We start from the raw sequence: 26971 nt of genomic DNA on the forward strand, positions 1-26971 counted from the left end.
TGTAATGTCTACAAATAACTTCTAAGCTATGCTAACAATATAGTAGCAATGGAAATCACAACCATGAAAACTAAAGTATCTCACTCAGTCATACACAAAACCTAAGTCACTGGCAAAACTTTTGGCCTCAACTGTACAGAATTTATTTTTAACAAAGAATCAAAACTGTCATAATTTTGATTCTGTTATTGAGTTCTGTCTTTTTTTGCAAGTTTAAGGTGTATAGCTTTTGATAGCACTGTCCAGTGACAATGTTCACAATTCCAACTCTGCCCCTGACAGACATCCAGATGTAGTTTTACATTGAAATGAATGTGGATTATTGCAGGGTGAGACTCACTACTGAAAACAAGAGGAAGTGCTCTGCAGACAGGAAAGTTTTCCTTTTGTGTAGTAATGAGTCCAAAAGTAATGACAAAAACATCATGCAAGGCACATTACAACAATGAAAGGGAACAACATGCTCTCCTGATAGAGGTGCGATCACTATTATCCGGCTGTACACTCCATCATAGCCTCACTGAAGCATTTATGAGTGGTGAACTAAACACGATGGAATTTCGGGACGTTTTTCTTGGGATAACACAAACCGCCGTCATACACACTAGTTATTAATGTCCCTTCCTATATATTGTTAATGACTAATGAGTCAAAGAAAAGCAGCAGTGCTGTACATAAACAAAGGAAATGGGGTTGAATATAAAAGCTAAATCACCTGTGCAGCATGGAGTCGAGTTCAATGCAATATTGTTGATCGGAGGAAGCTCGTCTCAGTTATTAACAATGAGCAAACAAACAGAGGTGGGTCTGTAGTCGCAGTGTTTAGGAACAAGACTGCAAGGAACTGTGGGGCTTTCCTACATTGAAACACAGCTCTCCAGGGCCCTTAAAGAAAGAGAACTTCAATATGCAGAATATTGGCAAGAAAGGAAAAAAAACAACTGGAGTCCAGGATCTTGCTTTGTTCTTGTTTTCAAGTGCTCTGGGAGCATTTACCCATTGGTAAACTGATGCTGGCCAACATCTTTCAAGTGGAATTGCAGCTAAACAATAACTGAATGTTGATTCCTTGTCCGTGCAGGATGTTTCAGTGGATTTATAATTAACAGTACTGTAAATAGCAGGCTACAAGAGGTCTGTTCCTCTGTAATGATACATGGTACTCTATTGTACTTGATTGTTTTGGAATTGAGGCATCATGCCGAGAAAATTGTTTGGAAACATTTATAAATAGAGTATATTGCACATGAATAAATTCTGTGCAACATTAATTAATATGATGTAGCCTAAGGTAGATGCAGCCTTTCATGTACTCCTTTTGAATTGATATAATTTATTTTTATTTCTATCGTGTGTGTGCATGGATATGTATGTATATATATCTACACGCACACACACACAGTATACACACACAGAGACACACATTCACACACACACACACATATGTGTATATCTATATCTATATCTATATATATATATATATATATATATATATATATATAAAATGGGTGTAATGATTCGTTTGAGCAACAATTCGATCCGTATCACAATTCTTGGTTGCCGATATTGGTTCATTTAGAACTATACGATCCGAAAAGATGTAATGGCTGGAAATTGATTCACTTATTTTTAAGCCAAAATATTCATCCAGTGTGACTGTAAAATAAATACTTGCATACTGGACAGTGCAGGTGAAATTTCTTAAGATTCTTGTTATTTCTCATAAGGGAATCGGGCAAAAGCTAATTATGGTCATTGAATATGAAGCTTTTCCTGATCTACTTTCCTTTTATGTCTTATCTGTACTGTACTCTTATGTGTTTTCTAACGGACTATATGAGTCTGCTTAATAAAGGTTGATTGATTGTATTGTTTTGTAATAAAACAAAGGGGCAAACAGCAACTTATTATTTATATTGTAGCGTCTTCAAGTACCACAGGAAACCTTTGATGTTGGTTTAATAACAAACAACACAGCTACTGTAAATATAAAATATATTTAAATAAAATCATAAAATAATTTGCCCACCGGCGCCCCCTTTGCGTTTCTGTCTTGAAAATAACAAATACAATTACAAAATAAACTAAAGTAACTATGTTTGACACTTGGCAAGTCACGTCACATGACGTGGGGGCGCATCTCAAGTCAGCGAACGAGCGTTCAGTCAGAACAGGACAGGTGAATTTTCACTTATTGTGAATTTGATGCCTGCAACACATTCCAAAAAAGCTGCGACGGGCATGTTTACCACTGTGTTACATAACTTTTCCTTTTAACAACGTTACTCAATAAGGCTTCGGGGGGGGGCTGCAAAACCTTTATGTACTTTTCAGCATTGATGGTGCCTTCACAGATGTGCAAGTTACTCATGCCATGGGCACTAACAGTTACCCCATACATCGCAGGTGCTGGCTTGTGAACTTTGCGCTGATAACAATCCGGTGGACTCTTTTCCTCTTTGGCCCGGATGACACAATGTACATGATATCCAAAAACAGGACTAGTCAGACCACAGCACACTTTTCCACTTAGCGTCTGTTGATCTCAGATGAGCCTGGGCCCAGAGAAGCCGCCATTCAATAAATTGCATTTGCAGTGTATTCTATTTAATATCGGTTGAAATGTATTTTCAAATCACTGTATTTTGTTTTTAGTTAGGTTTTATACAATGTGAAATTTCATTGGAATTGGGGTTTGTATAGATTGTTCGTTTTTTGTTAGTGTATTTGTATATATAAATATAGTGTACTAGAACGACACTAGTGATAGTTATACTGTGAAATTTGGGGCTAGAGAGTAAACACAAGTGCAACCTTAATTTCAGGTAAGTGATTAGCAAATCCATCTCAATGAATTCTATGGGTTACTGCCCATTCCCCTTCATGACCTTCCAGCCGGTGTAAAATAAATAACATGGCTTCTAGTGGCATCTAGTGGATCATCTTATGTATAATGTATATATGTAACTGTACAGTGCAATGAAAACATTGTGTATTTGAGACCAATTTTATTCAGTTCAAAATTGCACAATAAAATAAATTTCCTACTGGTTAGCACATCTGCCTCACAGTTCTGGGGACCGGGGTTCAAATCCCGGCCCCACCCGTGTGGAGTTTGCATGTTCTCCATGTGCCTGCGTCGGTTTTCTACGGGCACTCCGGTTTCCTCCCACAGTGGGCTATTATTATATTGGGGATGTAGCCTTTGTTACCTATGCCCCTATTTTCTGGAACACTTTACCGTTAGAGATCATGGAAGCCAACTCGATTTTCAAAAGTAAACTAAAAACATACAGTGTCTTTTTACTGGAGCTTTTAATAAGCTCCACCAATGCCTTACACCTCCTGCACTATTGCTCTATTGATTTTTATGCTGGATCATATGTTTTAAGGATAATAAAATGTTTAATTATGCATTTTGGTACGTATTGCATGACTCTAGGTTGCTGCATTTTTTAATATTTTGTATTATTTATGCATTTTATTCTTATATTATTTATTATGTTTATATGGCTGCACAATATCTTTAAATATTGAGATGAAATTATTATTGTTATTACTTTGTTTTGATGTGTTTCTATAACTACAATAGTGAATGATGGCACAAATTAAATTAATCAAAAGCAACTCTAGTTCATCTGATCAAGAATAGGTGGAGGTGGGAAACCAAATGGATGCCTTTCCCCCTTGATAACACACCACCACTGAATTCTATCATGCTGTTTTCTGTCTGACCAATTGTTTGTGTCTTCCTGCATTATGTGTATTGGTATGAACCATTTAAATGTAAAAGGATATACAAATCAGTGTTTGAAATACCCTCTTGGTATTACCGTCTTGTCTCAATGTCAAATTGGCCGACCTCTTTGCAAAGTTAATAAAGTGTATTAGTTTCAGGTATTCTCTATCAGAACAAGTCATTTTTTTAAACAGTCGCTTTCGGCCACATCACTCTGTCTGGCTGGCCTTACTTACTTGACTAGTGGATGTTGTGGAAAATCCAACTGTTAACAAGTTGAAAATAAAACTCCACAGATCTATTGTGTGACATGTTGAAAGTCAGAGGTGTTTGTTTCCAGTATTTATGACTCTATATGGTACATAAATCCTTAAGTCCTCCAGAGAATTATGATGTCAATGCTTTGTATTTAATATGTAGCAGTAATAAACACAATATTGCATTGGGGACGTCTAAAAGTACTCATAACACTCATCTTTAGTACGATTGTATCCAAAGCTTAAATAAATATACAGATTTACACTGACCGGCCACGCCGCATGTCACTGTCTTCACGCGTGGCAAGAAGGCATGCTCAGTTACACCGTGGGCTACTGTTTTTATTTCATTGTTCAATGTTCATGTTGTATAGCACATTCTGACTTATATACAAAATTGGGTTATGTCGTCACTGTAGGAATTACGATTGAACGAAGGACTCCCTTGTGTTATGGTAGCCAATACAAGAGCAGTATCAAATTTATTGTACTTTAACTGTACTATAATCATACCGAAACCTGTTCCTAATATTTTTACTCTGATTGAGGAAACCAAAATATTAGACCTGTCTCATTATGAAGCACTACAGCTCCAAACTACTACTAACTACACACACACACACACACACACACACACACACACCACAAGACTGACCACTGAACTAATAGGGTTAAAATAATATCTCTCAGACAATGTCAATCAAAAGGGAACTTATTTTCAAAGGCAGAATACTTAACACAGCTCTTGTATAGGCTATCATTATATTGTGCACATAGACTTCATTTTGTGACTGATCAGGTGAGTAGTTATAAAGGCTTACAGCTGGTATACAGGTGTGTGTCCCACGAAATGAATTTGTCTCCTATATACTAAAAACATTTATTAGCTAAAAATTATCTAATTAGCACACACAACTCAGTTATCACTGTGAATGAACAAGAATCTTCATAAGTGGTGGTGTAGAAAGACACATTAAAGGCATCAAAATACTGTAAAATAAAAATGCTGATTTGCATAACAGGCATCTTTCACATAGAAAAAGTAAATGTGAGTCATAAATGAGGAGGTCGGTATATCATGTGAAGCTATATCATGTGAAGCTATTTGAAATTGACCACCTGACCAGAATTCCACAAAATTCTCTCTTGAAATGTAAGAATTAGAGGGTTAGCATCTATCATCTATATGACACATAACTAATGTCAACTTAAACTTCCAAAGACCTTCTCAAAACATTGTTTGTCCACCACCTGTCCAAAACGTGTGGAGAAATACAAAGTCTCAGGAGTGCTATATCGCTTCAGTTTTAGTATGGTCTCATGTGAAGAGTCCCCAGTGTCCCCAACAGTCATAACATCTGACACAGGCATGAAGATGTCATGCCGCCTACCCCAGAAAGTCAGGTGGGACACTTTGAGCGTGCTGTGGGACGAATCCAGGTACATCATTCCCACAACCCTCCTGAGAAAGTGGCTAGCAGTGTACAACATGACTCCTGCAAATAGAGCTGTTCCTGTCGAGTAGTTGACGAGAAAGAGGGGGGCATCTCCCATTAGGTATAGAATGTACACAGGTGGGAGGATAATCACAGTGATCCCAGTTTGGAGTAATTTTAGCCTGGACACGGCTCTGAAGAGCTTAATGTGGGGGAATTTATAAATCATGTCATATTTCTGTGTGGACAAGTCAGAGTACCTGACGGAGGCTGTGATTTGGGGAGTAAGGGATACACGACAGCCATGATGGAGGGTTAAGAGCTTGGATGGAGAAGGCCTCACCCCAAAAGATAAAGGAGCTGTGATCTGGCATGTTCCTCTCATGCAAGACAGCAGCTGAGACCTTAACCTGCTTGGTAATGCTGAACAGATCTGGTGGGGGAAACATAAAAATAACAATTAGTCCATCCATTTTCTGTACCGCTTATCCTCACTAGGGACGCGGGTGTGCTGGAGCCTATCCCAGCTGATTTTGGGCGAGAGGCGGGGTACACCCTGAACTGGTCGCCAGCCAATCACAGAGCACATATAAACAAACAACCATTCGCACTCACATTCACACAATTAGAGTCTTCAATCAACCTACCACGCATGTTTTGGGGATGTGGGAGGAAACCGGAGTACCCAGGCAGGCAACGGGGTGAACATGCAAACACCACACAGGCGAGGATTTGAGCCGGGGTCCTTAAAACTGTGAGGCAGATGTGCTAACCAGTCGACCACCGTGCCGCCATTACATTAAGTAATAATTGTAATTAAAATTATTAATTAAATAATTAGTAACCACACCGTGCCACCATAACAATTAGTCATAGTTGTAATTAAAATTAGTAATTTTATTGTTTTTTAAATTAGTAACCATAATCAAGTAGTGCAATACAATCCCAACGTAATCTACAATAATAATGACATCATAATATTATGGAAGTATGTCATCCTCTTGTAATCGTAAATCACGTCATTTCTCACACTATAACTAGAGTTCACGTAATACACATACTGTAGATGTACTAATACCTACTTGACAACCGAGCATTATCCTTGCAAAGTTAACATTGTAAATTCATTTCTTGAAAAGTAATAAAAGAGTGAGTTTAGAGGCATGTAACTCGCAGTGGCAAGCGGGTGACTTGACTTTAATTTATTTATGTAACCTTCATTTAGCAAGGTAACTCAATGGAGAACGGATTCTTATGTGCAATGCCGACCGGGCTACAGACAGTAAAACACCGCAAAATGACATCATGTACAACAAGCTGTACAATTCGATGCAAACAAACTGTTCACTAAACATAAAACATACAGTAGCATAAATAAAAACAGTAAAGTCGCAGATAACCAAACAAAATCTTCCTGTCCAGTCAAAAACACACCATAGCGCCCTTGACAGAGAGACACTAAACGCTATACTACATCATTTCAGACTTGCGCTGACAAAAATAATATTATTATTATTATTATTATTATTATTTATTTATTAATAATAATAAATAAATCTTAAATTATTTTGCAAGTAAGCAAGATTCTCACCAAGCCAGACATCAGGACCGAAAGCAAGGGAATAATAAATGCTGTTTAGGAATATGAAGTGTTCGTTGCTGTGACGTAATCGTTGAAAACTAACTTGAGAAAATACCCGGAAGTGTTTCTTCATTTTACTTCATTGGACTTGGAAGCAGCTCGCGAAGCAATACAAAAGCTCACTACCGCCATCTAGTGTGTAACATAACAGTCCACACGGTTTTTTAGATTTCTTAGTTGACCTCCACAACCCTTTTCTGTATATTATTTCAGTACAGTTGTCATTAAATGGAAATTCTTGTCATTCATCACATTGTTTTGCATATATATTACATACATATTACATGTTTTCCAGTAACGTGTTAGGTAACCTTTTGTATTTCATTCCTGTTGTCTTGGACTTCCGTGTGATTTCTGCAGCCCTTCGGTAGCATATGCGGTGTTCCGTTCAAATGTACCGTACATAAATTGACAACAGCACTTCTATGTTAATGAGCGGGAAAATGAGTTTTTAGAGAGGAATTAAAACCCTGAGGCCCAAGTAACATGTAACAAAAGGAGAGCCTTGAAGGGAGAGTGTTTCTTCACAGATAGACAACGATGTAAAGAACAGTATAAATTTTGCCCTTTACTTTTGCTCATTGTCAAATGACTGCAGACTTCATTACACTCTGTACTGTTAAATTGTCTAATGGTAACCTTTTTTTTCTATTCCATTACCTCTGGTAAAAGCGGGATGTCACTGCATTGTCTAGACTACTGCGAAATATGTATCGGTTGAACTGCAAAAAAAAAAAAAGAAAAAAAATCACTTAACATATGGCCAGAAACTCTGTCTCGCACATGCTACTGATACAACCTTCTGATACAGATCAACGCTGAAAATAAGAACGTGTTCTTAACTCTCTATCTGGCTAAACAACGGTAACAAACAATATGCGCATACTGATGCACACAGTCGCTCCTCAATACTCCGGTAGCTGTTTAAGACCCCGCTTTCACAATGCCCGGTTCAGAAGAAGTGTCTTGCTCGAGCTGTGCATTTGCTGTGATTCCTTAATTCAAGGCTTTTGAAACTTTGCAGACGCTACCTTTCTCGCAGACAGCCTTTCTAAGGCTCTTCATTGTCCTTCCACTGTAAGTTTCCAAGGCAGATCAATAATCTTTTCCTCTATTTTGATTCCGCTGTAGCCCCATTAGTGTCGGTGTGCTCGCTAACATCCACGGCACCTCTCTAAAGTAACTGTTCATCTTAAATTGCGTGATGACATAAAGTCCCTCTCAAGTGCAAATAAAAATGTTTTATACATTTGACACATCACAGAGACGAGTATTGTTAACAAGTCTACCAAATTCAACTAGTCTCCGCCTATTTTGCGCCACTAAAACAACAACGGCCAATTCTGGAACTAAGACTTTGTCAACGCCGTTGTAAGTGACAACTAGAAGCTATTTTTGGGCACTTGTACTGTCCAAACGGTCAGTTACTTCCGATATCCGTTAAATGGGAGTCTGTTAAATCGAGGTTAAACTGCAATGTATTTAGAAACAAATCTGTGAAATCACTTTACAGGGTCTTTGATGACAATGACTTTTGTTATAGTGGCTTGTTTTTTGTAGTACTCGAGCGGCTCCAAATACAGGAGACAAATTCCCTGTGATGTCTTTTAACATACTTGGCCAATAAAGATGATTCTGATTCTGTCTGACACTATACATTGCTCTTTTTCTTTATTTAAAAAACACAACAAAAATGTGCATTGTTTTTCTTTTTGTGGGGGAGGGGAGTGATTTCAATTGGGACATTTTTTTGGAGAGCAAATTGAGTTACGCGCTTGCTCACGAAACTAATTAAAATCGTTTGGAACTGACGTCAGTTTTTCACCTCCCATTTCAATGATCTGACGTCAGTTTGCGACTTCCGGATGTGACGCAAAACAGAGACTGCGGTCCTCGCCTTGGACGGCACGGCGTTTCCGCGACGACTTCGAACGGGACCTCGGCTGCTTTCTCTACATCCACCGGAGCGGAACTGGGAGGGGGACGACATGCTGCAGCTGGGCGACGATGTCTCGCTTTACTCGGTCGTGTTCGTGGTGGTTTTGCTGGCCACTCGCAGCCCGGTGTGGTCCGGCGTCTTCACCGGCTGTCTCTACCTCTTCCTGGCCATGTTCCGCTTCCCGCAGCTGCCGGCCAGTCGAGCCCGACAAGTGCTCGACCCGGCCGGATCCGGGGAGGTGTCCGTGGTCGCCCACCGGGGAGGCGGACACGACGCACCGGAAAACACGATAGCGGCCATCCGGCTGGTAAGGGAACGATTCGGGTCGCACGGGGAAGACGTCTCCTTGAAAACACACGTCGCCGGCACTAACGTTCCCTCTTTTAATGTTGATGTCCTGACATGTAGGATGTCGTTTGATTTGAGGCAGCTGCAGCCCAACTCACACGTTGTTGTTTTACCCTTTAACAACCAAAAGTTACCAATTTGCTTTGGGCATTTACAACACAAATCAATAGTTTTTAAAATATCAATTAATCAAACTTTATTTGTAAGCGCTCATCACCCCCCCCCCCCAAAAAAAAATGCAACAAAAAGCACTTGACATGAATTAAAATAGAAAAATAAATCAAACCCGCCAGCTTCTTGTCCACAAGGACACAGACACACATACGCGACAGGTTCAAAATAAAACTAATGACCTACAACGCATGGGAAAGAAAATCGGTGGCTCCCCTCTGGTAATTAAAGAAATACCCACAGTTGTCACAGAAATAACTTCAAACTGACAAAAGTAACACAATTTTAAAAATGATGAAAATTAACAAATGAAAATCAGACATTGCTTTTGAATTATGGTTCAACAGAAATAAAAATAAAAAAAACTCATGAAAAAGGCCTGGATAAAAATGATGGTATCCCTGGAAAATAATTTGAAAATAATTTGACCATAACAGCATGTTCAAACAACCAGGGTCCTGGATATTTTTGTGACATATTTATAGAATTAGATCTGTTATTAGGTCTGGAGCGTATTCCCCGCGATATATGGGGGTTTAATGTTCCTCCTAAAGCTAGGTGCACGTACTGATTATTGGTATAAATTTGAGCATTTCCCGCACACTATAAGAGCAGTATCACACTTGCAGATTTTTTTTCCCCCTTATGTGTGGCGTCTCCCACTTATTTTTTTTAATGGTTTAAATCTGTACCTGGAATATTGGCAGGAGGATTTGTTCCCCATTTATAGTGAGCAGGGCCCTAAAAATTGTGGATAAATCCTGACTTGAACAGCCATTGTAAAAGGTATACAAAGAAATATAATTTGTATAATCTTTTGATTGTTTTACATTGACTATAGGCAGCACAATTGTTGTGTGACATCAGATGTCTTCATCACGGTGAGGTCTGTCAATTGTGCAAGCAGCATTACCATTTTTGATTAATCCTGTCATTCAGGCCAGCAAGAACGGGGCCTCCGGAGTGGAACTAGACCTGGAGTTCTCTGCAGATGGAGTCCCAATCCTGATGCACGATGAGAGCGTGGATCGGACCACAAATGGATCAGGCCCCCTCAGTCAAATAAGATATGCTGACTTGGGTAAACTAGATGCAGCTGCTAAACATCGACTCAGGTAAAATAGAGACATGAATACACCAACGTGCTTCTTTTTCTACTCATTTCCTGCAACAGTATCTGCCTTAGCTTTAGACAGTTTTAGGATATTAGGAATGAAAGCAATAGAACACATTTGTAAAGACAGACATACATACAGCATATACACCATTTCTATAGTTCTTGGCCTCTTTAGGGTCATGTATGAGCTGGAGCCTATCCCGGCTGACTATGGGGGAGAGGCTGGGTACATTTTGGGCTGGACGCCAGTCAACTGCAGAGCACATATAGACAAAACAAAACCAAAAAAACATTCAAACTCACTCCAATTAACCTCATGTGTGTTTCTGTGATGTGGGGGGAAGTTGTTGTACCTGGAGAAAACACAAGAAGAACATGCAAACTCCACACAGGAAGGTGGAAGCTGAGATTCGAACCTCACAAAAAAACTGAAAATGTGGTTAGTTAACACCTATAGCTGCCAACACTAAAAGACAAGTATGTTATGATGTTGTTTTTTTTTTTGTTTTTTTTTTGTTATGATCAAATGATTTGTGGTTTTATTCTCTCTTAATAGTAAGTCTTTATGTATCCTGTTTTATATTATATTGTCTTGTAGATGTATTTTACTGCTTTTTTACATCATGGCCAGGGGACTACAGATGAAAACTAGCCTTCTGGCTAATTCTGGCTTTTTTAACCATGTGTATTTCATGTGTTTTATGAAATTGCATTGTCCCCTTTCAAATAAACTGATTAATAATAATAATAACCCCGAACCTCTCGAGTGTGAGCCAGATGTGCTCACCACTAGGTGTCCTTGCTGCCCACACTAACACAATGAGATATATTTTTTTTCCTTCCATTTCAGCATTAAAATGTATGACATTTAGCATTTATGTGTAAATGTGTAGGGCCATAACCAAGCTCATGTTAGAGAAGCGTTTTAAGGGTTGAAAGTTGAAACTGTGGAAAGTGTGAAAAGAGAGTAGTTGGTTTTCCATGACTGTAATAAAAAGGTGTGTCTGTCAAAGCGCGTAGTAGACAAACAAGCCGGCAGCAACAAAAGAACAAACAAATGCTGCATTCTATGATTGAGGTGGAGCAGCCGGCACACTTAACATCTTTGTATGCACCCAAATTTGCAGCAATTGAACATATTGCACTGTTTTTAACACACCTAATGTTATGTCTAATGTGTGACTATATCTAACTTGATCCCATTGTGCACAAATAAACAATAACCGCTGTGGATGGGTATTTACCTCAGTGTGTTAAATGTAAAGTACCCTTTGCGATATTTGAGCCTCGGAACTATACAATGGCAGCCACCATAATCCAATACTGTTTCTTTAACACCAGTGTCCTCCATTATCAGGGACAAGTTTGCCGGTGAAAAGATCCCAACACTGGAGCAGGCAGTGGAGGAATGCATCAAACTGCAGCTCACCATATACTTTGATGTGAAAGGACATCCGGACGAGGTGCGGTCCAAAATAATGACTGTAATGTGTCTGCTGTGTCTGTCACGTTTGCTGCTCTTTTAGCATGTTCGCAGGCTGGTTTTTGACTCAGCCCTTTTTTATATCAGTAAGGAATGCAAAGTGGCAGTGGTTGTTCAGCAGATGGCTACATTCTTGATTTCAGGAGTGTTTGGGAAGGCGCACACTAGAAATATGTGACTGACTTGTAATAAATATGTGGGGTCCTTCTCTGGCAGGCAGCTGCAGCGCTTTCAGCTCTGTACAAGAAGCATCCAGTCCTGTACAACAGCAGCATTGTCTGCTCCTTTGAGCCCAAGGTCATCTACAAGGTCAGAGGGTATTTAAAAATACCTTGGCGTACTTCAAGTGTTGGGGATTTTCTTTTATTTTTTAAACTGTCAGCATGTAGTCATTTCTGCAAACGTACCTGTGACCTACACAACCATCTTGTATAAGAAAAAAGTACATCCTATAAAAGAGGGTGTCAGTGAGGCAGTTTGCCAGGTCCAGTTTTTGTTCAGTTTTGGAATTCTTGTTTGACTTGTGAATAATAATTCCCTTGAAACATTACATTGAATTCTGTTCAATGGTCCACTGTATTTTCCTGCAAAAACTGATAATGGTGATGACCTATAAAAAAAATATATATGTTTTATCCTGCAGGATACTGTCAACATAACTCACTAGGCCACGCCCCTTCATCCAGCACATGGATGAAATTAGTCATTAGACTTAAAACCAGTTTTATTTATAAACAATTTGTTCACATTGTTTTGTTTAGTTTTTATACAAATCAGGACTTATTTTTTTTTAATTAAAAACTTGCTTGAATTGATTTGGAATTTGAATTTATTTCAATGGGGAACAGAAAGTTTAGTGACGAGTTTGGTCACGGAACAAACTAATCTCGTTAGTCAGGGTACGACTATTTCTTTATAGTCGTGATATACAGTATAATGTTTTTTTAAATTTTACATTCTCTAAACTAGTGTCTTCCGTTGTCTGTTCCTTGCACAGATGAGGCAGACGAACCCACAGGTGGTCAGCGCGCTGACCCACAGGCCCTGGAGCCTGAGCCGTTTTGGCGATGGCTCCCCACGTTACCCCTCACTGTGGAAACACCATTGGCTGACATTAATGGATATCGTGCTGGACTGGGCCCACCATCACTTGCTGTGGAAGCTCTGTGGCATTTCTGCCTTCCTGGTGCAAAAGAACTTTGTCTCGCAGTAAGTTTTGTTTGGCACAGACCCAATTATCAGCATATCTATAATTCCAATGTAAAGGTATTGTGGTTTTGTTTTTTTTCCAGGGACTATGTGCAGTACTGGAGCCAGAGGGGGGTGGAGGTGGTTGCCTGGACCGTAAACAATGGCGTGGAGAAACAACACTACCAGGAACTTCTGAAAGTCAGCTACATCACAGACAGCCTTGTGGAGGACTGTGACCCTCACTACTGACACTCCAACTTGCACTGACAGAAAATCAAACTTAAACTCCTCTGGTGCCACTTTTTAGTATGTACATGTGTTTATGTACGGTGTACACTACTCACAAAAAGTTAGAGATACAGTATTCGGCTATTGAGTGCTGTTTCAGGATGCACCTAAAATGCACGAAAACCTTTACAGGTGAACTTAATTTGACCTCCTCTCAACTTTTGAATGCACATGTCCAACTGTTGAGTAGCCTCGTTTAATGTTTGTAAAAAAATAATAATTCTTAATATTCAAATTACAATCAGGTTAGAAGCCCAAACAGAATAATGCTCCATATAAACACCTCACTCAGAATGAACAGGCGGAAACTGAATGGAATTTCACTCTGTTTCCCAGGAGTAGAATTTTGCACAATTTGCTGTTCTCTAACAAGTAGATGAATGGCAAAATTCACAACAGGTGTTTAATCCATGAACCAACCAATACATTTCCAAGGACGGCCACTTTGATGCCTTTCTGTCTCTCTCCTAGTATGTCTGTTGCAACCTGCTGACGATGACACTGTCAGAGCCAGCTAGAGGCAAAAGGGAACAAAGTGGCTGGTTGGGGCCCTCTGAGGAGGAATTTATTTTTATTTTTTTAAAGCCCTGTGAGGATTTTCTAAACACATAAACGTGGTGCGACCAAAAATCTAATTTTGTTTGGGGTACCATAAAGGCTTTGGGCTGGCACTGAGCTCTGTGACACTCAAAGCAAGGGCAAGGTACTATTATTGATCAATTGGTAGGTGTTGTCTTGGTCTCACGATGTTGAAATGTAAACAGCATGGAAAGGAGTGTTTGAATACCAATTTCATTTGAACCTGGAAATGTATTGTTCATTTCATGGATCAAACACTTGTTACAGAACAGCAAGTTGTGCAAAAAAATAATACTGAAACCTTGAATAGTTGGATGTGCAGAGGTTTAGAGGTCAACTTGAGTTTACCTGTGAAAGAGATGTGCAGTTTAGCTTCATCCTGAAATTTCACCCGAAAGTGTAATATCCCTAACCTTTTGTAAGTAGTATAGGATCACGTCATCCCAACCAACGTGGGTGACATTGTGTGTCATGAAGACACAGTAAGAGGCCTGTGAAAGTCTGCCATGCCACATACCCTCCTGATGGCAACAATACTTGACCAACAGAAGCAATAAACGTGGCCAAATGTCCGCGATGAAACAACTGGTCAGATCACCCGAAACATACCAGTTTTATTAAGCCGGTTACAATTTTTTGACTCTTGATATACACCGAAAAAAAACTTGAGTTTGTGAGAATACATTTTCCATTGTTTACATGTCAGATTAATATGGATGTCACCTCAGGACATTGCTTCCAATCAATCATGCAGCTACACAGTCTTAATTGTTGATTATTCTATGGACTGTGATTGTGAAAGATGATAAATGGATGTACGATACTGACAGTCAAGCCTTCTGATGTCACACTGGGACTCTCACTCTTGGCCAGTTGACTCAGGTGAGTGACCCACATAGTAAGAGATAAGCAGACAGTGGTGATAACAGTCAGGATAAGCCTGTCTGAGCCGCTACTTGATCACGGCGCTTTCAGCGTCAACCCACAGATGAGCCATGTCCAATAGAGTCCATCTTAAGGGAAGATTAAATGTATTTGCTATGTAAATGCCATGGTGAAAAACAAATTACTGCATGTGTGTAAATAAATGGTAAAATAGTCCCTTGTGTGATAGCATTGACTATATGAAAATATAGTTCAGATGTAAATTGTCAAAGACTTTGGAGTTTATTAGTTAACACGCTGCAGTATTTAATTCAATGTAATCAAAAGTGCCATGTCTGTCCAATGTTTTAACAGGTGAAAGGTAGGTTCCCAATAAAAATAAATAAAACTCAAATCAATGGGTGTGTGAAGTGACGTCACGGAGGGGGTTGTCCAGGCTAGCTATATAACTGACCTCTCTAAGGCGGAAATGAGGTGACAACGTCAAAATAAAGGCGTGTTTTTTTTTGGTTTTTTTTTCAAACGATCATTTAGTTTCTACATAAACATCATGCCCGGTACTTTGTACAGCAATATATAAAAAAATAAAGTAATAACATAAATATATAAAACGTTTATATAATGGATTTAAATTTACGGACCTCTGATGAATTTTCACAGCACCAATACAACACATTGAATTATACTGCATATATTACGGTGGCCTGGAAGTGCAAAACAATATAACAAATTGTGAAACACTTTTACATTTCAGAAAACAAATGAACAAAAGCCGAGAAACTTTTACATTTCAGAAAACATGAACAACCGAAACACTTTTACAAAGCAGAAGCAAAGCTAAATTTATTTATATAACGCATTTCATACACAAGGTAACTCAAATGTCCTTTGCATGATTAAAAGCATTTAAAAACAAAGAAAAACAGCTTATAAACATTTAAAACAAAGAGTAAACAATAAAAATACAATTAAAACAGCATACAGTGCAATAAATATAATTTAAAACTGGAAATGCTGAAACTGTTTTACAAAAGACGAAACAAATTACAATTGAGACAACCCGGAAAGGGAACGTCCAACATTATTAGGAATCCAGGGTTAGTTTTTCCTGGAAGGACACACTCTGCTCCAATATTACTGGTTCCAGGACACGCGCCGCTGCACTATGATTGGCTGCTGTATCCCTGTAGAACACGCTCTACTGCTTCCAGACGCGAAAAGATGTATGTGACTTTTTAAGTGTGGCGGCGTTAATATAAATGCCATTAACCCTAAAGCCTGTCGAACCCGACCGGACCGCACGCCCGCACATTGAGCGATTGTATATATGGACGCCCTGAACAGCTGTATATACAATATATTGGATTTGATCACATTTCTTAAACCATAAAAAGATAGATTAGGAGTTAAGGAAGAAGGAGGTTGTTTAAGAGAGAGGATGCTGGCGAGAATTCAAGGGAAAGTGTGGATATTCAATTGAACGTACATTCTGGTCACAAACTGTGTCCGGAATGATGGCAAGCTCAGAGTTATTGCCGAATGGTGACTGTAGAGACGCTTCTCCCGGCTGTTCTTGGCTCATTAATCCATTGCTCGAGTTGGTCTTCCAACTCGGGCCACCTCGACTTGTTTCCGCGGAAACTCAGCTTCGTCTTCTTGACTTGGCGTTTTCCTGCTTCCTCCACTTGCGAACCATGGATTCATTGATCTTGAATTCTCTCGCGGCCGGTCGATTCCCATGTTCCTCCGCGTAACTGATAGCTTGCAGTTTAAACTGCTTCGTAAGCGTGTCTCTTCGTAGGTACCATTTTCGGGGGTCCTTAGCCAAACCGATGTTGTTTTGCACAATGCACATACTGGCACTATATACCTAATGGGGGCGTGCCTTTAGCGTCCTCTTTCACGCGCACCCTTCCCCCTTTAACGTCCGCATGCTGTCCTCAGTCACGTCCGCATTTCCTCTATTTAAGCAGCGTGTCGGCAGGAAATGCTACCAGTCAGTCAAGCGGAGCGCTCATCAAAGTCACACAACAACATTTACAGATTTTGGAACTTGGTGCACCCATAAGCCGCGCCGCATTATAAGGTGCACCGTCCATTTTGGAGAAAATTTAACACTTTTTTGTGCGCCTTATGGGCATGAAAATACGGTGTATATAAAAAAAAAAAAAAAAAAAAAATTGCGATACCTTTACTTAGTATTTTAATTTGTAAATTAATATGTTATCGCTTGTAAGCCACTGTAGTGTATTGTTGGAACATTAACACGCTGCTTATATGAAAATTACCAAAAAAAGTACTTAAATTATGATTAAATTGAAATGTGTGCACTCAAAAGTTAAGTAAAAATTGTACAGTATATACATAAATGTTAGAAAATTTAATGGTTTTAAAACTTAAATACAACTGAACTGTACTTAACAAATGTACTGTAGCAGTGTACGTTCAAGTGACTGTAATATCACACAGTTTGAATCTTTAATTCAGTGATTCTTTCTCCTACCACACTTTGAGAACCACTACAGTATTCGTGCGCTGGATGTGTGCCTTTCAGGGGCGTGTTCTAGTGAGTGACGTCAAGAACTGGAGTCGGGCTGGTTGCCCTAACTCAGGGCGCGAATTGTGGCTCACAGCAGCTCCTTGTGAGTGTTCTTATTTTGTATTTGCCTATTTTTTTGTATTTGCCTATTTGACTGTCTGCCCTGTTCAAAACAACTGAAAGTGAAGTGTCTATAAAGTGTACTTAATGGAAACTGTATGTTTGGACATGCAACTGTATGTTTGGACATGCCAAAAGTCTGGGTGTTACCCGATTTGTGCTGATTGATTTTTAGAGCAGGCAATGATTATACTCATGAATAATATAGTATGATAGCCTTTGAGTTTAATTACACACTATGTGCAGTGTGTAGTGTTCTGTGCAAACTGCAATTACTTATTCTTGTGGACAGCAAAAAAAAAAAAAATACGAATGTAATTTTCTTATTTGCAATAGCAAACTCGTTACAGATTAACAGGGTCAATAATGATCACAATAAAGAGATCACTCCTGAACACGTTCAACCAATAATAATAATAATAATGTGGATTTGAGCGACACAGTAATTGGCTCGAATTGGGTTCGTTGTTAAGTTATTTTGAAAATCCCAAACCGGAAGTGGTGGACATCACACCGACTACCTTGACGCCGAGGGAAACACGATCATGTTCCGTGCTGTTGTGGTGGAAATAAAGTGAGTCGTGTCCTTGTGCCCGCCGGTCGTCACCGCAGCCGGCTGCTCTATCGGAACGGAGGAGGCCGACTGTCCGCTCTGTGAGTCACTGCCCTCGGACACCGAGAAGCGCGGTCGGTGCGCCCAGTGCCAGTCAGTCACAGTGATTGGTGGGTCGCCCTTGGGGCCGACTTGCAGAGCGGCTGACCCGGCTTATGTCTCCCCCGCGGCCGCGAGCGAGCAGAGAGGAGTTGGGGCAAGGGGGAGGTGGGGAGAGTTTTAGTGGTCATCTTCCCAAAGCTGGACACTCGACCCGGGTGTCGTCCCATGATGTACACCATCAGCAGAGGACCCAGCAAACTCGTTACACAACGGAGGACGACAGGTGAGCCTTACCTAAACAACTGTGTGACGCAATGTTACGTCACGTCGCCTCGTCCAACTCGTGCTGCTTCTCTCTTCCAATTTACTGAAGGTCCCACGCAGCAGATTGAGAGCAAATTCGCCGAGCTGAAGCTCAAGCCGACGACGTGGCTCACGTCGAAGTAGGTTTTTCTTCTTCTGCTTCTTCTTCTTCTTCTGCTCCTGCTGCTTCTTCTTCTTCTTCTTCTTCTTCGTGCGTGGGCCCAAAATGACACTGCACGTCAAACTGCGTCACTCTTTTTTTTTTTTTTTTTCCCTGCCTGTGTCGCAGCGGCCTGGTTGGCTTCTCGTCAATTGACTTTTTCATTGGGAAATGTGGGCCTGTTTAATTGAACACGTCAGAAATTGTCGGTTGTGACAATGGCAACAGTTTAAAGAAGGTAATTCTACCCTCTGCCATCTAGTGGAAGAACATTTCATTGTTCTGGATTCCACTAAAGGTCACCGGTATGGGTAAGATGCATTATTTGATCATTTTTGGACCGATGAAGTGAAATTGAATCATTTCCCAAGGCGCACTTTATCTCTCGGCACAATGATCAGAATAATCCCTGTAAATTGACGAGCTATGAAACTAAATATTAAACTTAAGCATTAACACAAATGGGTAGTCCTACCAAAAAGGAAACTCATTCTGGTCTAAACGTGCACATTCACCACATCTAAAACAACAAGCATTGGTGTATGTGCTATGTTTATCATGTCAAACAGTTTCATCCTGATCTGATGCAGATTGTGCATTTTAAACAGCAATTTAAAATGGAATGTTATTTGCATTTAGTGAGTCCTGCAGGTATAAACTGAGTACAGGTTTTTTTATTTTTTTATTCTTGGAGCAACTTGAAGTACAACGATAACAGAAATTGGAAATTAAATTGTAAATTATTATATAATTCCCCCTTGCTAAATTTCTCCTAAAGTCAATGGCATGCACTAAAACAAAGGGCCATAACATGTAGTTAAGCATGAACGGTCTGAAATGAACTTTCAACGGAGTTAAAGTTTAACTCCTTGTTTTGCTGTTATAGTGACTAGTATCCCCTGTTTCTCAACTCAACCCTTAGCACTCCACCCCCGAAGATCGTGTTCAACCGCCTCAATGGGAAACGTTACCACACTGCGTCCACGCGGAAGCTCGACAGCCCGGCAGAGGGATTCACTCCTGCACACGAGGAGAACGTCAAATTTGTGTATGAAGGTGAGGGACGGCGATGCGCATAATGGTCGGAATTGTTCGTCAAAACAATGAACAGTACCGGTCTGTGAGGCATTTGTTACCGGGCCGCATAGAAGTAATGACCAATTTATGCAATTTCCATTGTATTGCGTTTTTGCGTGTGAAATGTGTTATATTTTGAAAAATGACCAGGTCTTCTCCGCTGCAACAGCTGCGCGTCGCAATTAACACGTCAAGATGCACAGAACGCTGCAGCAGTTCCGTTTCCGCTCCCAGCAGACTCGCTCATGGCGGCGGCCGAGGCCAAAGAACGAATCATTTCATAAACTGATTGAGTTCGTTGTTTGTTCACTGAAAAGGGTTTGACTTTTGACAAAACGCTTGCGAACGAAACAACACTAGACTGCACGTTGGTCACGTGATACGCTACTAAAAATAAGTCCACAAACTAGCAAAAATGAGTAAAAAAAAAAAAAAAAAGTCTTCGGAAAGCTTCTTTTCAAAAGAAACTGAGGAGCCAGAAGAAGAGCGTACGACTTCAAAGAAAAAGAAAGCTTCTTTTACCTGTTATGCATTATGGTGAGTTGTATTTTTCATGCATTTAACATTCATTTTTATTTTTGCTGTATATATATATATATATATAAAAGCCTACTCTAAACTGGTCTGTGGTGTAAAAAAGGTTCGGGACCACTGCTCTTTCGCACTTGTCCTCATTCGGGGTGAGCTGGAGCCTTTGCCAGTTGACTTTGGGCATGAGGTGGGGACACATACGAACAAATAACGATTCACATTCACACCCACGGACAATTTAGTCATTGATGAACCCAACATGCATGTTTTTGGAATGTGGGAGGAAAACAACTCTCACACAATGCAAAATCCACACAAGACACGGACCATATATCATTATTTCTTCTTCTTCTTAATATTATTATTATTGGTCAAAAATGCCCACTGTGAAAAAGTCAGCAAAGCAACAACTGTAGCTGTGTCCGTAGACTGTATATGAGCAGCAATTGGGAGGCTGTCCGCTGGGATACATCTCTTGCCACAACCCTACTGCTTTCAAAGTGTGTCAAAGTCACTTTTATCACGGGCCACATCGTAGTTATGACTTCCCTCGGAGGGCCGTTATGACTGTGAACCCGTACGAAGGAATGATCGCCTCATTTAATTAGATATTCACAACAAATTGATGAACAACTAGTTGTGAAATCAGAAGCGTCTAAAAACATGTTTTTAACGACTACATTTCTTTTCAAAGCGGGATTGGCAACAAAAATGCTTGTAATATCTCAACAACATTCCATTGGAACACTATTAGCAATTTTTAATTGCTTTCGCGGGCCACACAAAATGAGATGGCGGGCCGGATCTGGCCCCCGGGCCAGCAATTTGACACCTGTGTTCTACAATGTCAAATTACTGACATTTTTTTTGTCGGCAAGCAAGCGTAGTGAAAACACAGACATAACGATACCGGAAGAAATGGAGGTGCAAGGTTAAGCACACTGCATGTGATGGTGTAATGTTGAGCGGAATGCGCAATAGAAGGTTTATGAATCTTAATATTGTGACAACGCAAACCGAAATGAAGCCAATCAGCGGAGCGCATCAAAGGTGTGTTGAGACCGCCAGTACAATAAAGATACGCGTGAAGGTCTAAGAACGACAGAGATAGCATTTAGTGCCCGTTAACGGACAAACAAGGTGCAATTGAGCTAAAGCCTGCTCATGAAGCGGACTCGTTCACTAATACTCGCTGGGACAGAGTTCAATATGCTAGACGGAAGTAAGTAGCTAATTTACTTGACTATGCAAAGTGTGACACTAGAAAGAGGAAGGAAAGACTCTCCAACCAGTTTTGATCACAGATTATAATCTGCAGCCACATATTAGAGGAATGCAAATCTCGATGGTGACCAATAGAAGAAGAAGAAAAAGGGCCTGGGGGGGCTATTTTTAATCATTAAAGTTGATCTTCAAGTTTTTTTAAATTCCAGTAAATGTAGTCGCAATTTACTTTTTCAGTCGGTTAAAGTAACAAATGGCCTGTGGCACTTAAAAAAATGCATTTTAACTAATACTGAGGATGACGAAAGTATTACTTTACAACTATTACTTACGTGGCTGTTGTCTGCCACACTGAAAGGCCTCGACCAGTAAACCCTGCCTCTGGGTTGGCGGTCTGGGTCTGAGTCCGGGGAGTGGGGCATTTCTCGGCTCTCTCCATTTCTGCAGCTCATTGTTTGCGCATTGCTGCTCCTCTTCTTATCTACCATCCTTCAGGTCCATCTTTCTGTGCTGCTGGTTTGAGTCCACTACATCAAAACAAAAGAGTGGGTGGGGGGAGCAAAGTGCGTCTGCTCTGCGAAGTTGTAGTTGGTTAGTAGCAAACACACAGACGCCGTCAGCTAAGTTACCTCTTCGATAAAACTGCAGCAGTGCATGCAGGAGCCAAACAGAAAGTCAAGTGTCTTATCTCATGACACTGATATCGCTCAATATCAACACCAACCTCAGTGTCGATATCGGGATAGATCTACCCGCCACTCTTGCACTAGTTTAGCTACACTAAATCATACTGAGGTCATTTTTTGTCTCATATACTGTATTATCATAAATAAGGTAACCTGAATCAAAAACTGTTATCCAAACCACAATAAACACACTGTTAAAGTAATACCTCTCAAAGCTGAGTAATATTCCACTGGCCCAAGTGTGATCCAATGAACTGTTGGCTTCACCAAAAATGTCTTTTCAATCAAACAGTGTACTAAAACCACTTGCTTGAAGTCATACTTGCTGTTGTTAGTCTTTGGCCGAAGGTTGAACACTTCCATGCAGTCAAAACCTTGAAGCTTATCTCTGACTGAAAGTGAAAAAGATTTCACTCGCAGCTGACACTGATACACACGAGTCACCTGGGAAACAGACCACATTAAGGACCTCGTGGTCATAATTTCTCTGTCCAACCAGTGTGTATTTTTCATAATGACCTTCTCTGTGTTCCCACCAGCATGGCGGGAGGTGGAGCAGAAGCTGGGAGACGATGGGGAATCGAGGGGCAGCTGGGGGCCTGTTCAGTTCACAGAGAAGACCCCCAATGCTGTCATGACGAGTAAGCACCTGTCTTCGTTCAGTTGAATGGTATTTCATTAGATGTGTGCAGCGTAGTTGTTTGAAGCAAAATTGTATTTTTTTTTTAAACTCCATTTTGAAACGGTCATGTTTATTTAAGATCCCAATTTGCCTTGGTACTTCTGCAATGAGTGTTATTGCATGTTGTCCTTTGGGTCACTGAAAACAGGCTTTGAAAAACTAGCCCAGGTGAGGATTATTTGGGCTGTCATATTATGACCATTTATTGACTAATGTGAACAAAAGATTTGTTTCTTAGTCGTATTTATTGTTCAAGGTTTTTTGATACGCATGTATGTATGTGTCTCAATTCCTATTGCGATCAGGGCTCTGGCCTTCCTGTGTGGAGTTTGCATGTTCTCCCCGTACTTGTGTGGGTTTTCTCCAGGTACTCCAGTTTCCTCCCACATTCCAAAAACATGCATGATAGGTTAGTTGAAGACTCTAAAAGTCTAAATGGTCCTTTGGTGCGAATGTGAGCGTTCCCTGCCATCAGAAGGCAACCAGGCCAGGATTTACCTCCTCTTTTGCCCATAAGACTCCTGCACACCTTTTGAAGCTATTTAAGCTAAGTGGTAAGTGGTACAGAAAAATGTATTCATAGACATTTGGTCATACATTTTAGAAGGCTATTTCTGATTGTTGGGTTATAGTGCCATCTGTTTCTTTGGAAAACACTTGACAGCCAGTTTGAATCAGTTTATTGGTGTGGACAGAGATTTTTTACTCATGAGTTGTGAGAAATCCATCCATTGATGCATCTATTTTCTGTACTGCATGGCTAGAACCAATCCCAGCTGACTTTGGGCAAGAGGCAGGGTACACACTGGTCATCAGCCAATCACAGCACACAAAAACCAACCAACCAACCAATCACTCACTCATATTCACACCTATAGACATGTCACAGTCTGATATTAACATAAACACGAATGTAGGAGGGGTAAAAGTCCACAGCTGGGATTTGAAGCCCAAAACTCAGACCTGTGAAGCAGACAACCACTTATCTAGTGATGCTGCGACACATTTGTGTACCTTGACAGATCATCAGGTATTCCGCAGAAAAGAGTCCATTTGCCAGCAACTTATGACCAGAAAGGCAGAACAATTAAACGCTCTTCCTCTTGATGGCAGAAGGAACAGTTAAACTGTGTACCTGTTACCATTCATACAACAGTATAATAGCTTTGTGTTAACTGAACAGAGTTAACACTAAGTTTAGACCAGATCATTGTTTACAGATACTGTACATACATTTTGTCACATTTTTGTTTGGTAGTATGCCATGTGATTTAAAAAAAAAAAAAAAAGAAAAGTGACAAAAATAGGTTGGGAAAGTGCACTAGACCACCATTCAAAACACTAATGACTTACTGTATATGTAGAGCTTCCATGTAGCAAAAGATTATCATTTGACCTTGTTTTTGTTTCCACGCAGACTTTGTTCCCATCGACCTGGAGGAGTGGTGGGCTCAGCGCTTCCTTGCAAACATTGCAGACCTGTGTTGATTGCGTTGAAGAGCTCAAACGCATCAGGAAGCAAAGTGTCGATGCTCCTTCAGCAAAGGCGCCACCAGGGTTGAAAGGAAAGTCACATCAGGCTTCAGGATGCTCCGTGGGAAGCTTTGGCCACCATTTGGCGCTTGATCTGAAGTTTCATGCTGCTTTAAGGAGAACTGAGCACTCCAAACAGCCAAGATGTGATGTTGTGTTGCTGCAAAATGGCCGCTCTCTACTTGAATGGCGCATTTGAAGTTGTTTTTCTTGTTCAGAAAGAGCTTCCCTCATTCGTCATGTGTGCTCTGTTCTATGTACTTTACCAAGTCATCTTTGGATCTGAATCTACCGAAGAGCACAAGTAAAATAATTTTCAAAACATTCTCACCGATTTTCATTTGTGTACTTGCTTCTTTCAAGGTGCCAAAAAATGGTCAAACTGTTAAATTTATCATCAAAGCAGAATTAGAATGGCAATCAGTACGGCAAAGACCTTGCCCCAAACAATTCATGAGAATTAGCATTAAAGTTGCAATTTTATAGATTCCCGCCTCCATTTTATCCATACTCATGTCCATGTGGAAAGAGGAAAAAAAATAAAATCTTCCTCTGTCCCTTGACAGTCATAAGAATTAAGTAGTTTTTACATTCAACCTAAAGCATGTTCCTCACAGAATAATTCATATTGAAATGTGAATGGAAAGGTATACACAAACTTGTATTTTTTTTGTACATTTTTTTTGAAAAACAATCCTCAAAATAAAATTTAACATCCAGAAGAAATATGTTTGTCTTCAAATGAATTTCCATCAAGGAACAACTTTAGTTCTTGACACATTTTTCTCATAGCTTCTTCGCTACCCCTTTTTCTGCTTGATGCCACAATCAGCGCTTTGGCGGTTCTGCTGCGGTCACTCATCTCCCTGCCTTCTTGCCCGTTTTCTTGACGCGCCTGCGAGTGGGTGCAGCCTGTCCCGGTTTGGCTGTGGTAAAAGTGATGCACTGGGAGTCGAGAAAGTTGACCAGCTTGGCGGCACTAAGGCGGATGCCTGCCGCTTTCAGACGCTCCTGGAGTTGAGACAGGACCAGAGGCTGGTACTGAAGGATCTGAGTGTACAGGTCAGAGTCGGACAGGATGAATGAGCGCACGGCCTGCAGGCGATCTTGGAGGTGCGTGGCCGCTTGGGAAGCTGAGATACCACCATCGCTGTCTGAGTCGCCGCCAGAGGAAAGACACAGCTCTGGGTTGTGCCTGCAGGGTAGATGCCACAGATGGTCCCACAGTTAATGGCAGTATCTATTGATGTGATTTGCACAAGGTAACTGTTGCTATGTTTGTTCTTCATGTGTCTAATGTGCATTTCATGTGGAACTATTGTGCTGCTGGCTTGGCCAGGACCCCCTTGAAAAACTTCATGGATACTTCATTGGCTCAAGTGCCACTACAACATTACAAGGAGCGGAGCTGAACGGGCTTAGGTCACCATGCACTGGAAAATAATGGATGGGACTGTCCCATTTTCATTGTGTGGTGGTGACAAAATCCCTGTGACCCTTGAAACGAAAATTATCCAATATAAAATCTACAAAAATCCTATAGTCACACCTTTATTCAAATCCTCACTAAACTGGAATGGGTAGGCTACCCTATTCACTGCCAGCGCACCAAACTTCCATTGAAATCAGTTTTAGTTTTACATAACCTCATTAACTCATGAATCAACAAAAAATTCACGTTTGCGCTGGGCAGAGACAATGGTCAACACTGTATTAATTCAACAATCTGTTTGTATTTTATTGTATATTGTATTACTATTAAAGAAAAAACAGAAGGCAATAATAAACGCAAAATTGAAATACTTAAGCATGAAAAAGTGTAAAAAAAAAAAAAAAAAACAACAAACACCCCACCTCTGGAAAAAGGACAAAGTAGCACAGCAGTGTTGGTGCCAGTGTGATGCAGTCAATGTATGAGCCATGCCAGAAATGTTCCAGGACTGGCATCTTCAACTGGTGCCTTCAAAGTAATCCCCCTGGAGTCTAATGCACTTTCCCAGCCTTCTCTGCCACACCTTCATGCACTGCTGGAAGGATTCTTCAGCATAGCCATCACGGCCATTCGGGTGATCCCCTTGAGATTGGGAAAGGTGTGTGTTTGGTTGGGGGTAAGGGGGTGTTTAAAAATAAATCAATCAATAAAAATCACACCCAGGCAAGTCGGGAGGTTGCTGGAAATGTTCTTCTCAGTCAGGAACTGTCAGATGCTCACGGGATTGTGAGCAGCGGCATTGTCATGGTGAGGCAGCCATGAGTTGTCCTTCCACAATCTTGGCTCTTCTCGTGCAGCGAACCAAGCGAACGCCACAGGATCTCTTTGTAGATGTGTTTGTTGACCGTCTGGTCTAATTTGAAGGTGAAAGCTTGTAGTTTGGTTTTCAAATAT

At 40.5% G+C, this 26971-nt stretch overlaps 4 protein-coding genes across 5 annotated transcripts in view; 2 read left to right on the plus strand and 2 right to left on the minus strand.

Annotated features, from left to right (window-relative positions):
• Nucleotides 1-3928: 3928 nt before the first annotated feature.
• Nucleotides 3929-7109, minus strand: tmem186 (transmembrane protein 186). Its single transcript, XM_061679949.1, has 2 exons — nt 7024-7109; nt 3929-5865 (listed from the first exon to the last, which is right to left on the minus strand). The coding sequence occupies exons 1-2, from the start codon at nt 7033-7035 to the stop codon at nt 5200-5202; spliced, it is 678 nt and encodes a 225-aa protein (XP_061535933.1). The 5' UTR covers nt 7036-7109; the 3' UTR covers nt 3929-5199.
• Nucleotides 7110-8945: 1836 nt separating this feature from the next.
• On the plus strand, nt 8946-15469 carry gde1 (glycerophosphodiester phosphodiesterase 1). Its single transcript, XM_061678480.1, has 6 exons — nt 8946-9320; nt 10472-10647; nt 12007-12112; nt 12349-12441; nt 13130-13341; nt 13425-15469. Exons 1-6 carry the CDS (start codon nt 9063-9065, stop codon nt 13570-13572), a joined length of 993 nt encoding a protein of 330 aa, XP_061534464.1. The 5' UTR covers nt 8946-9062; the 3' UTR covers nt 13573-15469.
• A 2785-nt stretch (nt 15470-18254) lies between these two features.
• On the plus strand, nt 18255-24910 carry mcrip2 (MAPK regulated corepressor interacting protein 2). 2 transcript variants are annotated; one of them, XM_061678482.1, is made up of 5 exons: nt 18519-18672; nt 18763-18832; nt 19775-19908; nt 22910-23011; nt 24470-24910. In XM_061678482.1, the coding sequence occupies exons 1-5, from the start codon at nt 18615-18617 to the stop codon at nt 24538-24540; spliced, it is 435 nt and encodes a 144-aa protein (XP_061534466.1). In that variant the 5' UTR covers nt 18519-18614; the 3' UTR covers nt 24541-24910. The 2 variants fall into 2 exon arrangements, with proteins under 2 accessions (XP_061534465.1, XP_061534466.1); XM_061678481.1 differs by lacking the exon at nt 18763-18832 and having other exon boundaries at nt 18255-18672.
• Nucleotides 24330-26971, minus strand: part of slx4 (SLX4 structure-specific endonuclease subunit homolog (S. cerevisiae)) — a 29072-nt gene continuing 26430 nt past the window's right edge. Inside the window, 1 exon segment of the mRNA XM_061678483.1 lies at nt 24330-25780. Within this exon segment, the coding sequence (XP_061534467.1) occupies nt 25444-25780 (337 nt within the window). The 3' untranslated portion in view covers nt 24330-25443.

The sequence above is a fragment of the Phycodurus eques genome, chromosome 6, assembly GCF_024500275.1.
Source record: "Phycodurus eques isolate BA_2022a chromosome 6, UOR_Pequ_1.1, whole genome shotgun sequence".
Classification (NCBI taxonomy): Eukaryota; Metazoa; Chordata; class Actinopteri; order Syngnathiformes; family Syngnathidae; genus Phycodurus; species Phycodurus eques.

Coding starts and splice junctions, on each gene's coding strand:
- mcrip2 (XM_061678481.1), top strand. CDS start 18,503: ATGTCTCCCCCGCGGCCGCGAGCGAGCAGAGAGGAGTTGGGGCAAGGG. Junction 19,909..22,909: donor CGTCAAATTTGTGTATGAAG/GTGAGGGACGGC, acceptor TGTTCCCACCAG/CATGGCGGGAGGTGGAGCAG. Junction 23,012..24,469: donor CCCCAATGCTGTCATGACGA/GTAAGCACCTGT, acceptor GTTTCCACGCAG/ACTTTGTTCCCATCGACCTG.
- gde1 (XM_061678480.1), top strand. CDS start 9,063: ATGCTGCAGCTGGGCGACGATGTCTCGCTTTACTCGGTCGTGTTCGTG. Junction 12,113..12,348: donor TGAAAGGACATCCGGACGAG/GTGCGGTCCAAA, acceptor CTTCTCTGGCAG/GCAGCTGCAGCGCTTTCAGC. Junction 13,342..13,424: donor CAAAAGAACTTTGTCTCGCA/GTAAGTTTTGTT, acceptor TTTTTTTTCCAG/GGACTATGTGCAGTACTGGA.